General features: G+C 37.5%; 1 protein-coding gene across 1 annotated transcript in view; it reads right to left on the bottom strand.

The window, feature by feature from the left end:
- The window catches only part of luzp2 (leucine zipper protein 2), a 165,615-nt gene extending 151,938 nt beyond the window's left edge, over positions 1-13,677 (bottom strand). Inside the window, exon 1 of the mRNA XM_067575340.1 lies at positions 13,280-13,677. Coding sequence (XP_067431441.1) covers positions 13,280-13,341 — 62 coding nt within the window. The 5' untranslated portion in view covers positions 13,342-13,677. The remainder of the gene's footprint in view (positions 1-13,279) is intronic.
- Positions 13,678-16,005: the final 2,328 nt, after the last annotated feature.

The raw sequence follows: 16,005 nt of genomic DNA, 5'->3' as shown, positions 1-16,005 counted from the left end.
CCCTTCGTGGGTGTATGTGCTACTGCTGTGCTATGCTATGTGCTACTGTGTGTAGCTTTGTATTTTGTATTATGTGTCCTGTGTGTTTTTTGCTTTCTGTTTGTTATCGTGCTGTTGTATGTGTTATATGTTTTAATTGTGACCTCCCGAAGGGACTGCAGATGAAAATCAGCTATAAGGTAACTCAGGTACAGTACATCAAATGGTAACATTTATGTTTAACACTGTATATGGTCCCAATAAATAAATACATATAAATATACTCTGTGGGATATTAATGGACATGAAAGAAAATGCATTTGCCTCATATAAAAGTGAGCCTAGGGCATGGTGTAGCATAATGCTATCTGCACATGTTGATGTATTTCTGTTCTGTTGGGGGGAAAAATTTATTCTTTTAAGACTTTGACTCTGTATTTATAGCACAGCTGACTGGACCGTATTATTTTGCACAGTTTTGTTCCTGGTTTTGTGCCCAGCACTTCAGCTGGAATAGATTTCAAGTCACATCTCCCTTTGTTTACTGAACACTTATTATAATTGAGGTCTTTGCACATTTCTAATTATTCATAAGACTGTAGGTCTCTAGGCAACTTTTATTATAAGCAAGTAGTAATTGTTGAGTTTTTATGCTTAAATTCCACTTTAAACACCAATAGGCTAATTCTTCTTTATAAACCATGGCCAATCATTAAACCAATATTGCCCTTTATTTTATAGACTTGGCTGATTATTAGTCAGGAAAAGCATTTTTGCCATTATATAATAATCATGGCAGAGGATGTTGTTCAAAGATGAAAAATCAGGTTTTGAATGAATGACAGACATCTTTCAAAAGCTGCTACGGCTTTTAAAAATATTAATAGGAGCATATTTTAATGTAAATGATTGAGAAATGAATGAAAGAACAGCAATTAATGACAGCTTTTACAGAACAGAGAGGTCCAGAACTAGAGAACTGACAAATGTTGCAACACAATAAATATGTAGATAAAAAGTACAAACCACTGAGCTATCTTTGTATTTTTCTTACATGATCTAAGCATTTTGTGTAGACCTGTATTATTTATAACCCTTCTCTTTTGTTCATGCCAAAACCAATATCTTCGCATTCTCTGATCTAAGATTTTGTGAATAATGCCTCTGAGCTCTTTGGTTCATCCCATAGTGAACCAATTATGGGCCATTAAATAACAGGAAAGAATAAAACCGGCAAATGGATAGATTGCTGATGGCAGCCTAATGATTAGAGAAGTAGTCTATGACTAAGAGCTAAATCCCACGAAAGACTGTGAAGATCAAGGTGGGGAAGGTGAATGTGTTACAACCACTCCCCTTCTATCCTTTGATAACTGCTGTACAGGTATTCTTGAGCAAGCACTAAACTAACTGCTTCAGTGGAGTCGTTCAATAGAAGACCATGTGATCTGTGAAGGGCAGCTCCCTGGTGTGAAAGAATGTAACTTTATGAATGTGAAACATGCTGTTGGTGAAAAAGACCACGTCTGTTAGCAACTGCTCGCTCAATAAATAAAAGGTGAAAAAAAACGTGGCAGCTGGAAGGCAAGGAAACAAGAAAACAATTCAAATAACAGACAACATTTTCATCTCTTTCCGTCTGAATCACATTAACGCTTGATGTTTAAACACTGTACTGTTGCTATAGAAATCAATGAAATCCCGGAGGAATTCTACAATGTTAAAGACTTAAACAGGACACATCTTTAAAGGAGTACTCCAATGAGTATTGCACTCGTACAACATTGTTGCACTCATGATGGACAGTTTTTCTTTTTTAAAGGATCAAAATCGATGCAGCAGAATCAGAGATATTGGGCTCTATTTTAGTGATTTAAGCACATGGTCTCTGCATGGCGAAAGTGCAGTTAGGGTGTGTCCAAATGCACTTTTGCTAGTTTAACAGCGGAAAAAAAGGTTGCAGCACCAGGCGCATGGTTCAAAGGGGTTGTCCTTAGTCTCTTAATTAATCATGGGTGTTTTGGGCGTAACATGCAATAAACCAATCAGAGTGTCATCTTCCATTCCCTTTAAAAGCCAGGTGTGCTTGCACCTTGGCGGATTGGTATTATAATGGCACATTTGCCAAGTAGTAAGAAGGAGCACTTCTCTGCAGAGGAAACGGATCTGCTCGTGCACAAAGTGAAAGTGCAAGATCCATTCTAACCACACTGGCCCTTCCTGCTCCTGGACCCTCCTGTGGTCAGCCCCAGACCACCAGTTTAAGATCCTGTTCATTAATTTGTTGCAAATGTATTTTCGCTTGTTTTTTGAAAAGGTTTATTTTTTTTAATTATAGCTTTGGTTTCTTTAAAATTGTTTTGTTCAGTCATGGAGTAACAGGTAAAATCAGCAGGGTTTTAATTGCTGAAAGTATGGAAACCTGATCACTGTAATCTTGAAAATGAGATTTATATGAGAAAATATTTGTCAAATATTGCTCAAAAATTAAATCATTACTTTCAATCATGTATAAAATCATCATACACAGTTGTCAGGACTTGATCAGCCCTCCAAGGTGATGATCAACTGCTGGCAGCAGCTAGAAGCTGTCCAGGTTTATTTCCTTCTTTAGTTTAATCATTGTTTTCACCTCATTTATTTCCTCATGTGTTCCTCATGTCATCATGTATTGATGAAGCAGGAAAGTCTATCTGTGTCTGATCCATTGTTGATATCCGTTTGCTGACTGACACTAGCAAAGACACTTGTGTCGAACTTGGCATTGCTTTGCGCTGGGTGTAAGATAGTGCCCATTGACTTTTTCATTCCATGCAATCTGCACCCTTGTGAAAAACTATTTATTTTAATTTATTTACTTATTTGACGGGAAAAGAAAGAAATGTAAATGAGTCAGAGTTGAACCAAAATGCTAATTTTCATCTGTTGTCCCTCGTCACATGTTAAAAACCTAAAAATAGAATAAAACGACATATCTTTATCTATACAAAATTCATTAAAATACATTATCAACAATGCAACTTTGCTTGATTCACATAGGTGTACAGATTTAGGTTTGTTATGCTAGTAGTGGCTAATATAACCTCAAGATGCTAGCCTCAACCAGAGATGAGGAGCGGGCTACAGAGGTCTGATAACCTCACCTCTTTTCTTACTCCACACCCCCAGATTATTCTTCATTTTCAAACTTGTAGTCTTCAGCTCCAACCAACACTGCCCCAAACGTATTAGACTTTGCAGAGCTCTATGCATCTTTTTCCACACATGCTGTAGAACTCCCCAAGACCAAGACTTTAATGTGTAAAATCTGTGGAGTTTTGCTGTTAATGAAAATCTGCTCATCAGGAGTATATTTATGTAAGGATTTAACTGTAATATGTCAGGAAAGTACAGACGAGTGACAGCTTAAAGGAAAAACCAACATAAAGTGTCTTAGTAAGGTGTTGGGCCACCACGTGCCACCAGAACAGCTTCAATGCATCTTGGTATTGATTCTACAAGTCTCTGAACTCTACTGGAGGGATGAACACCATTCTTTCAAAAGATATTCGTTGTCTAACATGTCAGTCCAAAATCTCCCATAGGTGTTCAATTGGGTCGAGATCTGGTGACTGCGGAGGCCATAGTATGTGGTTCACATCAATTTCATACTCATCAAACCATTCAGTGACCCCTCATGCCCTATGGATGGCAGCATTGTCATCTTGGAAGAGACCACTCCCATCAGGATAGAAATGTTTCATCGTAGGATAAAGGTGATCACTCAGAGCAACTTTGTATTGATTTGCAGTGACCTTTCCCTCTAATGGGAAAAATGGACCCAAACCATGCCACCAGCGAAATGCTCCCAACAGCATAACAGAGTCACCGGATCCCCTTACTGTAGGTACATACCATCTGTATGTTTGCAATGCCGTAAGTTTCAAGACTCACAGTAAAATGTTTACTAAACTGAGCTTAAAGACAACTAATGACTGCTCTTTTTCTCTCAGCATGAAAGTATTGATTTATTCTGCAAAATGGTAAATTTTCACTAGACTTATCTTTTTATACTTTATGGTTTTTCTCTGTTTGTGCCATTATGTGCATTAAATTAAAATTGTAGTGGGTGTTTTCAGGAGTTTTCAGAAAGTGTCTAGATCTATTTTTGTCAACAGACAAAATCATGAAAGAAGATTCTTCTCTTAACACTCCCTGGAGATACAATTCTGTATCATTCAGTAGATCAGACTATGCAGATCAGTTTCATTTAAATTGTATTTCTGATTATGATTATGTGAAACACTGTCTCATGACATTAAACCCCTGTTGATGATTCAAGCGTTGATGCAAGTGATGCCAATGGACCTCTGTTGGAATTTTAAAATGATGCTTTACGAATCAAATGTTTCCATTTAGAATTTAAGTCTTCAGTAGGGACAACTGGGTTTGAAGCCAAATGCCTCAGACAGGGCAGGAAGTCAGAAATTCAGAGATGGACTAATACACTCTTGGTTTTTGTGTCTTTTTGTGGTATTTCTTGACAATAGGAAAAATACAGCGTAGCAGCAGATTTATCTTTAAGCCAACATGTAACAATCCATCTTCCTCCTGTACTGCATCTACCAAACTTTGCACTTTTCAAATACCTGACAAGCCGTATTACACACTACACAATGTAAATCTACACAATATAAAAAATTATATAACACAATTTGTCACAACTCTTATTGTATTTACATATTACTATTTGTGTCATTAATGCTTATGTTGTTACAAATGTGGAAATACAGCAGTCAAAAGTGTAGAAATCAAGAATTGAGACACATCAAGAATTGTAGTAATTCCAAGTTAGTTAGATAGTTTGCCATTTATTATTAGATCTTTCGCCTCCATTGACATTTTTTTCTTTTCTTTAGCTTTTTAAAAGTCATCATGAAGACATGACTGGTCACATTCTGTTTTTATTATTTATTTGCAATGCTACTGAGTTTTTATGATTTTATCCAATTTTATTTATTTTTCTTTTGAATCACAATGTGAAGAATTTTCTGGCTTCAGATTTTCAGTTGATAATACCTGTTAAGCAGCCTCATGCAAACTTCACTGTTCTGGCTATGTGTAGTGACTCTGACACTACCTTTCTTGAGGGTTCAGAGCCCATCACTAAAATGAATGTCTGAACTGAACAATAAAAATAAAAAGCCAGGAACCTATTTAAATCATAATGAGGGATAACAGATCTGGTCTGACACACATGTCACTTTCAAACTGAATGAAATTGTAAAGGGTGGAAGATAATGACACTTTGGCTTAAATCTAATTCCATGACTGACATCTACGTTAAAGAAAATGAAAGGCCCTGAGCATCAGTCTCTACGTGTTGGTCAATTGTGAAGTGAGCAAACAACTGATGCATTCAATTTTCAATTGAATTCAATTGAATTCAATTGAATTCAAAGGGGCTTTACTTGCATGGGAAACACACATTTACATTGCCAAAGCAAGTGTGAAATTCTCCTTCAGCTTCAAAGGGAATTGACTCATAGCTGCTCAGCAACAATCCACTGAAAACAACGGTGCCACTTAGACGAGGGATAACGCTTTTGTTTATTGTGGTTGTACATCTTAGGCTGCATTCACACCAAATCCAGCGATGTGTGAAAAACGGCAGTCCTCACATTCATTTAAATGGAGGCAGTGCGTTATGCACTATGGGATCGCATAGGGCTCAGCAAAAAAATGCAGTGGCCGTCCAGCAACAAGTTGAACCGGACTCAACTTTCGCTGAAATGCAACCCGACGTCATGCTGCGGTGGCCAATCACATACATTCCTGGTGGATCAATTTGTAACGTGAACGCCGTATTTGGCTGCTTACCTCTTGATCATTGAGATGAAAGATAAAACTGTGAAAACTTTACAGAGTTGTAAAATCCTGTCTGTGAGTTTTACAAACCACTGCGCTGTGTTTTGGCTTCTGATAAGGCCTTAAATGCATTAATCTGTGACTCCAACTTGACCCCCTGGATTGTATTTCATCGTCTCACCGGTACCTCAAAAAACACGCCCCCACCATTTTAGTCCCCTGCGTCGTAGTGCAGGATTGCCGGATTTGGTGTGAATCCAGCCTTACTGGAAGCCAAGCCTTCCAGTAGTGACTCATCACTGAAAGAACATGAGCATCATGTTTACAGGCAGGCAATTAAGTGCCTGCCACTACAACAGCAACTGTGACAACCCAACACTTTCTATCTATCTTGACAGCACCAAAGGAGTAGAATCAAGTGCCGGTTGATAGAGCACTAAATATTCACATCAAAACTATAGTTTCCTTAAATTAACAGCTATAATAAATTCAAGATGAACGGGGAACATAGCAACACAATTAGGTGAAAAAAGCATGTGAACAGCAATAGAAAATGAAAAAGAAATTAAGACTCCTTGACGTGATGTGAAGTGAGGATCACTGACAGATCTGGACAATTTTAAAGCTGCATTGATCAATATTTTTGTATTAAAAATTGATGGAATGTCTGTGTTATGTGCAAGGTGTTGCTTGTAGTTTTAGCAGCTTTCAGCTGATTCTGTCGAGTTTTCCAGAAACTCGACACAGATAAATGCCAATATGCATGCTTGTTTGTTAACATTCACCATAACAACTTTATATGGTAATAATATGACAACGTTTCAACTTGCTTCTCTTCCCACAAGTGTCCAAAAAAAGTTTATGTAGTTTATTTTTACTTTTAAATTACTATTGTTACTGTACTGCACAGTTAGTGACTGCACATAATGTGCATCATCATATTTGGAAAATATGGTGACTAAACTTTCATTTACTCCACCAATGTTAAAAATGTAAAAAAGGCACATTATTGGCAACATTAATATGGTGGATTTGGATTTTCCCTGTATTGGTGCACATTTGGTGCAGCAGATTGTCATTTTGACTGTCAGCGTCTGTCTATTTGTAATAACTGATAAAAGGGATATAGTCTGTGTTTGCCTCTACAAATGTTTTGGTACGTTGCAAAGAAGGCAGAACACATTATTCACTCAAAAATAAAACATTAATAATATTATTAATATTGTCTATTTTCCATTGCTGCTCAGATTTAGACAATTGGCATTAGCGATTGATCTGAAGTGCATTCATCTTTCTGTCTGTGTTTAATGCAATGATGGGACTAGTTTCTTAGCTGATAATAATGTCAAGGCACGTTTGTTAATTGAGGAGAATGACAATTCTTTTAAAGCCTTTTAAGATCAGGTTAATGGGAGGTCAGATACGTTTCACTGCAGAAGTCAGGACAACATTATACTAACTGTTCAATCCCTCATGAATATGTTTGACTGTTAAAATGCCGCAGTCTGAAATTGTGTGGTAATTTGTGATTATTCTCTCAGTCATGTTGACCCAACCATCCTTATTTTTACACTAAGCGAATATTCAGTTTATTTTATGCCACGTTAGAGGATGATGCTATTCAAATGATAAAACTTTGTGTTCCAGGAAGTGCAATAAGAAGTAATCTATGACACGCACTTTCATTGCTTGAAGAACAAACACTGCTGTCATTTCAAATGTCTTCTGAGAGCAATGAGAGCAACAGCACAGTACCTGAAATGCGGCCTTGAATATAAAACGTCAAGCCCCTCTTCCCCCTCACCCTGGTTGTGGTCCTTTTAATTACTTTCTCATTTGTAGGAGCCACCCAAGGTTCTGTTTATTGTAGCCCAGTTCATTACTTTCATGCAGCCAATGTGGTTGCCATGGTGTGACCATTACGCCATGTCCTTTGAATTTCAATTATCATTCACAGTCTGATTTGTGCCAAGGAGGACATTACTGGGCTGCACAAATATCATTTTCTCTCATCTTGAGGGCTCAAACCCCACCCCTTAAAGTCATGTCTATAATCATGTATCTGCTATGGATGTCATTTGATGGCATAAAAAACACTGTGCAGAGTGGAAATCGCACTCATTTTTTTTTCACCAAGTCATTTTCACACATTTAAAAATATGTAATGTTGCAGAGGCTCATGATGCAGATCACTGCTGCATATTAAAAGCCACTCAGAGGTTGCCTTTGTACTGTAATTAAAGAGTTGCCCATCTTGTAAGCTGCACCATCACCTCAGTTAAACGTTTTTAACCACTTCCCACCAAACTGCTGCTCTGCAAACTACATAGATGTTTTTGCAGTGGAGTCAGCTCAAACATGCCAAGCTTCCACAGTATAAATAAAGCACCAGTTCATTTAGATAATGATGGGGCTTTCACTCAATAACAATCAAGACAAATGGCAACACAGCCGAGCCTCACTTAACAGAAGAAAATATAGGCAAGCTCTGCACTCCATACAGACTGTTGTTCAAAATAGTTGCTTTTTCATCACTCAACTGCTAAACAATGCCCAAGGATAAGAGGTGGATTGGTTCCACTTAGTCGTTATCCCTGCTAACCATTTGTAGTCCATCAATGTATAGATTGACATTACCATTTCCCCTCGCTCAAAGTTAAGTCCAATCCCACATCTGCTCCACACTTGACCTCAAGTCAATTCTCACTTTCCCAATTTGCCAAATTTGTTTTAGAACAATCGGTTTCATATAAACATCTATCTAGGCATTTTAAAGTGCAATGCAAAACAAAAATTAAGCCAGTGAGTACTCATTCGATGAGATATCATGTGCAGTTTTTCTCCGCTGCTGTACATCTTGATTGAATTTATTCAGTGTCACTTGTAAGAAAGTATTGATCGGATGTAAATGATGATCTGTGGAATGTTTTCAACTCAGCACACATATGACAGATTGAGACAAAGAAGGCATCTGCTGTTGTGATAAATGAATAGGAGGCTGAGCACCTTTCATCACTCCCTCAGCCACACAATCTACAGAGACAAAACAGATGCACAGCGGGATGTTGCTCCATCCTTGAAAACAGTTTCTATGACAGTGAAAACATACAGTATATATACTCTATATATGCTGACCATTTTCTCACACATTAAGTGTATCATTTTAATGTAATTTATGACATGATATTTGGTTTGATTACTGAAAGTGTCATGAGTGGATATAAAACGTTATCACAAAAAATGTCAGCTCCATCATCAATTGCTTTCTTTTCAAGTCTGACCCTATGTAACATTAAAGAGAGACTCCATTTAACTTACAATAAGCTCATATCCACAGGCAGATCTTAAGATATAAAACAATGTGGCTGCAAGTCTGCACACTATGTGTAATCCAAGTCTCTCTGTAGTCCTTTTAATTGCCGTCCAAAATACTCATAAATATTTGATGTTATGGAGATCCCACCAGATATCACCGTTTCTAAGAAGAGTCTGCTAAGGTAAGAGACATCAAAGATAGTGTCAAGAAAATGTGTCAAATGTGTTTCAAGAAATGCTCTGAAAGGGAATATTTGAAAGTGTAAAAAGGTGGAGCTGTTTGATCTGTTGAGAAAGGAGGAAAAGAATAAATAAATAAATAAATAAAACAAGCCGAATGCAGAATCGCATTCTTACTGTAGTATCCACCCAACAGCGACCCAGAGGTGGAGAGTCATATCTCATGGGACTAGTGTCAATGCAGCCTTGTGTTCTGCCTAAGTACCAATTGATTCCTGCAATGACACATAGCCCTGCACCACCATTCTGTGGCCTGAGTAGCCCACTCAATTCATTAAAATCAAATGCTTATTAATCATGCTCTAACATGAACAGGGGTTGGCACCAAAACAGCTAATTTATAGTGATAATGAGAAATGATATTCTTTGATTTGCAAAATTGTGAATGTGTGTATCTTTTCTACAACTGGTATGTGTTTTAATGTACATCCATGCAACTACAATAACACAGAATAAGTCTATGAGATGCATTTTAGAATGTATAGAATATAAAACAGAATTAAGCATAGACCAAAGGCTTTGCAAAATGCTGCTATCATACATAAAAACTGAAATGGCTCCTATTTCATTAATTCTTATTCCTTAAGGCGACTCTATCAGGTCACACAATGGAGGTTGCATTTAACATATGAAATGGATTCTCTCACACACCACTGATGTGACGATAGTGAATCAAGCAAAGCGAGGCAGAGCAATACGTAGAACTAGACAGCGCAAGTCACAATTCATTTCACTGCTGCAGATACACAGTCAGTCTCTTCAATGTTACACTATCACAACAACAAAAATGAACATGTCACAAATGATAATTCTTGTTTAAGCCCATGACCTCCAGAACAACAACAAAAATATGGCAGTCTCCTCTGCTTGAGAAACCAATCAACTCAGGAAAGCTTTAATACCAGCTAGATCAAAAGTAAAATCTGCCCAGTATATTATTCCCCAGCTGTGTTTTGATGACCAGCGAGCATATTAAAGAAGAGAAATAAAAAAAAAACCTAATCAAAGCTGAATATTTTCAGCTTGAAAGTACATCTAAAAGAGGAGAGGTGAAAATCTCACATTCTGTGCAGCTTTAATCAAAATCTGACCATATCAGCAAAAACTAAACCTATTTCAAGAGTGTTGTGTTAAATGCATCATTGCCAACTGTAATTGCCTCAGCTGAACCACTCTGGGGCGGTGCTAGATCAAAAGACAAAAATAGCAGGATGATACGCTAGCTAATTAGCTCTAGCTATTAAAAGCTTAGCTAATTCAGTATATTTGACAGGGCTAACAATAGACAGAATACATGTCAACTGCTGCAGGAGGAGGGGAACAATGACGGAGCAGACAAAGTGCAGGTGTTATGGATCAACTAGTTCCCCTGTTCAATTGTGACATTTGTCTGATTGTGTAATTGGATGCTTGCAGTGACGACAGATATGAAGATAACATTTAAATGTCCTTGTAGATGCTTTATTGGTTTCCTTTTGTTTAAAATTTTAAAACACAGCCATTAGGGGAATCTTAGTCTCGACCTGAAACCTTGTCAACAACACAGATGCCAAGATACTTATCCATTTTGCCTTCAAAATGGTTCTGATTTTAAGCAGCAGTTATGTCATTCAGCTAGATCAATTTATGAACACTTTCTTTGTGCAATGGCAACAGATTATTTTGTGCCTCCTACTGCCCTCCCACTTATTTTCTAATATTTTGGCCACAGTAGAGAATATTTTAGAGACACCTTTCAGCGAATGATAATCTAAAAACCACAGCCTCCAAAACAACCACTTTCTTAGTTTAATCAATATCTCCCTGACAAAGTGTCAACAAAAGAGAAAGATAAGATAAGCTTTATAAAGGGTTTATTTCAGAGCTGTTGTCCTGAATTACTTTAGATTTAATATATACACCTTTATATATATATATATATATATATATATATATATATATATATATATATATATATATATATATTTCAGTCTACATTTTAAGCACAGAAAAAGATCTGCTTTGGGTAGCACTAGTGTAAAAGATGAAGTGGTCTGAAAAGGAACCTGTTTGTAACATTTATTGTTTCACTAACGTGCAATCAGAGCCAATCTATTATTTAAATCCTCCAAACCGTGGTCATTTTTTTTTTCCTGTTACAGCATTATGAGAGTAGCTGGTCATAACTGGTGCTTCCAATAGGCAAAGCAGGCAGATGTAGCATCGCGGCTCTGTTTAGAACCTGACACATGCTTCTTTTTATTTCACTATTTTGAAAAAAAAGTAACTTAAGGTTCAGCAAGTCTAAGCTGAGGTACCACCTTCATCTGAAAGCCCCTCTGCCTTTAACAAAACAGAGCCTCGTCAACACATTACTTTTTATTCCGCGTTTAGGAATAAACTATCTAATAAAACACTGATTATATCTGTGTGTTCCAGTAATTACATTGCATGACATTCCCCCTCAAGAGGTAGCATACAATCTGTGCTGAACTGCCAAATTACCACTGTAATGCCTCTCTCTCCAATTAGCACCCAAAAGATCACCTCCAAGGCTGATGAGTACATACTATTTAAAAATAAACATTGGGAGAGAAACTGTATTTTAATAAATCAAACCTAAACAAGAGCAATATTAGTTTCATAAGCCCCAGAGATGGCTAAACAAGTCTATCTGTATGCACAATCAAAAAAAGAACACGGTGATAAAACAGACTGAATGTTTCCAAAGCTGTTTGCCTGAAGGCTATTTATTTATGCATTTACCTTATGTGAGCATTAAAACTGTAAGTGTGTTAAAGGGTGTGTGAGTGCCTCATTTGCTGACTACTAAATGCTAAAGGTTAATACATCAATACAGCCCCTAGTTATATGAGTCATACATCATCAGTGTACCTTTCTGGTATTGACAAATATGTTGGAGGTAGGCAGTAACCTTGACTTTTGTCTCTACAAATCCCTATCTACTGTAACTCCAGAGGCAAAAGAAATTATTCACATCCCATTCATGTGCTTGGCATCCCACCACAAATATTTACGTATGTGTCTGTTAGTTCATATCAGCAACAAAACATTTGAGTTCAAAGCCATCTTTCCCCTTGTACATGTATTCCTGCATTCAACTAATTCACCAAGAAAAAGATGAAAACAGTATCAAAAGGAGAAAAAGGAAAGGCAAGTTTTATAATGCATGCCGTCCTGCGTGTGATGTCTCCATGGTATAGCCAAAGCCCTGAATTCCCTCTCACGGCTCTCATTAAGGCAGTAGTGTCAGGCACTGGCAGAGAAGAAGGATGATTTTATCAATTATTGAATTAATCATCAAAACTCTCCCTCTCCACATATTTCTCTCTTATTCATTCTTCTTGCCCGTCATTCTTCCTCCCGCTGTCCGAAGCCCTTACATTGCGTGCGCACATACACACACACACACATGAGATAGAAACACACACCTGCTCTTTTTCACAACACTGCAACACAAGTAGCCTTGTCCTTTCTTTCAGTTCCTTTTACTTCAACTTGCTCCCTCCCAGACCAGCGGACAGTAAAAGTCCCAAAAAGCAATGTCACCACTATTCAGGAGGCATCGCATTCAGTGAATCACCACCACAAAAGGACAACTGTCTCTTAGCCTGCCCCGAACTGAGAAAGATAATAGCCTAGTTAAACAGATAAGCTCTTCCTTCCTGCTTTAAGTCTTTCAGTCTACTGAACCACCACGCTTAGCACACTGAAAGCCTCTAGCAGGACAAATTAAGGCTTCAATATTTGGCAGGACTGAACAGACCTTCAGATTAGTAATCTAAGATTGCCTATTGTATGCTTTGAACCTATATACCCCCCTTTGTTTCAGAGTCTCTTGCAGGGTGAAACTGAAAACTGGAAGAAAAAAAAAAACCTCCTCTTAGTTATCACTTACCTGGTGTTGAGGCTTAAAGCTGGAAAGAGAAGCAGTAAGCAAATAGCTTGGATGAATTTCATAGCTGTCTCACACTCCCGTTCCTTTTCCCCTTCTCAGATGCTTTTTGCCTTTCCCCCGTGTCTCTCTCTCCGCTCTCTAGCTCTCCCACTGGCTGCCTGGGTTTTTTAGCGCACTCACACACGCACCCAGACACACATGCGGCGAGGCAGACAGATGCAACACAGTGGCTCGGCGAGAGGGAGGATCTCTGGCTTTAAATAACACAGGGACACGGACCGACTTGCTAATGGAAAGGAGCGGGTGGGGCTCACATCAAGAGAGGGAGATGTGGGAGTGATATGATGTCAGCGCCCGTGCAGCTTCAGCTATTGGTGAGAGGCATTCTTGCCATTGTTTGGTACCGGTTGTTCCTCCAACAATACACCTCATCCATTCATTCTGCCAGTTCACTCTCGGCAGTCTGATAGGTGGAGATATAGTAAAACATTTAGTGGTAAGAGTGGACAAACTGGGTCGTCACTGCAAGCAAACACTCAAGGGGTTAACAATTCAGTAAAAGTGAAGTCACAGTTCAGCTGAGGCAAGACACTAATAGATTTAGAGTGTAATTAGTTATGAAGCTCTGTATAGAAAGCAAAGCTGGGCTGTTACTGAATAAACTACCTTGAGTAGAGGAAAAATCCCCAACTAATTGGAATAATAGTCTGTAAAGCCAAGTATTATTTACATTGTCTTTCCATAAGTTATTCTTTATTAGGTTTTACTGTCTCTCACTTTCTGTTCAGAACAATGACCAGCAATGCAGAATCATCTTTTTTAAATTGAGCTACAACTGGCTAAACTAGAATAGTTATCTAAAGTAAAGGCTTACCAAAAATATGTATGAACAAAAAAATAATACAAATAAAACAAACATCTCAGAAAACCAAACTGAAACTAATGAAACGAGATCCTAAAGGAAAGTTAGAATGTAAGAAGCTAAATAATTTGAGACAGAATTTGCTAGTCACAAATTTTCAGAGTCAAAAGGCATTAAAATGTGTGTGTTTTTAATCTTATAAGAACAATAAACAAACAAATAAAGAAATTAAAATGACATCCTTACACAGTGGGAGTGGGGGATATGTCATGGTAAATGTAATATTATGTTACAATATTGAAAATCTATACAGAAATTAGTTACGGATAAAATCAACAAATGGGAATATCTATTTTTTTGTCTAATACAGTGCATTAAATACCTACAAAACAAGAAATTTCAACACATAGACTAAAATCCAATATTTCCATGACACTGCTCATTTATTTCCATCATTGCCCATAATGGTCTCATACACCCAGACATATTATATTGTGGTAACAATATAAATGGCAAGGCAAAATCTGTGAGTGTAGATAAATTGATATAATCTCATGGTACATTTTGTCATACTGCCCACCAGCCCTGTGAAAAATTGACAGAAAAGTAGCCGTGCTAGCAAGACTACACTCCATACAAAATGTCCCAAAGACAATTATTTTTCTATCTCTTGTGAGAACAAGATGTTAACTTGAAGGAACTTGTTGATGCAGATCTTTTTTTTCCACATTATGACATAATTTGTTCACACAGAGTGAAAGCCAGTGTTGTAAAGTAAGACAGAAAATTTTCATTCTTTAAACCAAACACACCTGGACAATGATAGAAAAACAGAAATGTCTAATAATGAGATCATCTCACCTCAGGCCTCACTTGCCCCTTGAATCTGTTTGAAATTCAAGGTTAACCTTATGAAAGTAAGAACAGCTCAAGAACAAAATGTTGAGGACTGAGAGGATGTTCCAAGCGAGACTCTGAGTCATGTAATACAGGTAGAATATTAAGCAGTCCATACAAAAGGTGGAGGTCACAAACCATAGGCATGATAAATGATTTCTATTAAAGGTTTAATAGAGTTTGGAGTCTATTGTCCCCCAGTAGTATCCTATTTTCCATACTGAAAGATTTCCACCAATTTATTTGGTCTAATTAGAAGTTCATGCATGGAAACCCATGGTGACCGGTTGTAATGAGTCTGCTAGACCGCAGCTTGCCTTGGTTACTGGGGAGAGAGTCCTCAGAGGACCCCCATAATCTGTCTCAATCATGTATCACATCAGCTAGAAACTTGTAGTCCCTGTGCTCTGAGCCAACCTGTTGAGCATCTTATCATAATGAAGAATAATTACCATAAAATGAGCATGAATTGTTGATATTACGTTTTGATAAATCCCCATAGCTAAGCCTGAATGTCACATCAATTGATTTGTATATTTTGTTTACAAATGCATCATTTGAATTTTGATCATGCCTAAATGGGATGCTTTGGTTTAGTCAGAGTCAGGCACTGTTTAATGTTTATTATTAAGTCTGCATGGAGGAAAAACATGTTTTTGTAAGATCATAGCTTGTTCATGTACTAGATATACAGCCAAACTGAGTCCCAATGACTTAGTCCCAATGTGTGTTTTCAGTCCTTAAAACAGCTTTGCCTGCAGAAAAGGTTTCATTGCTTTGTGACAGTTTAGCATTGGACAGTTCAATTATTTTATATTTCCAAAATACAGTAAATCTCTACAGAAGTCAAGCGATTTCTGTTTCTCTTCCATAATCTGAGCTGCTTAGAATCATAGCACTCCAGCTGAGTGTGTTACATTAACTAAAAAATTAAAAAGGCTGCTGTGGTACTCCGTAAGGTATATAC

The sequence above is a fragment of the Thunnus thynnus genome, chromosome 1 (assembly GCF_963924715.1).
Source record: "Thunnus thynnus chromosome 1, fThuThy2.1, whole genome shotgun sequence".
NCBI lineage: Eukaryota > Metazoa > Chordata > Actinopteri > Scombriformes > Scombridae > Thunnus > Thunnus thynnus.
Note: the sequence above shows the minus strand (reverse complement) of the source record. Positions and strands in the feature narration are given on the sequence as shown.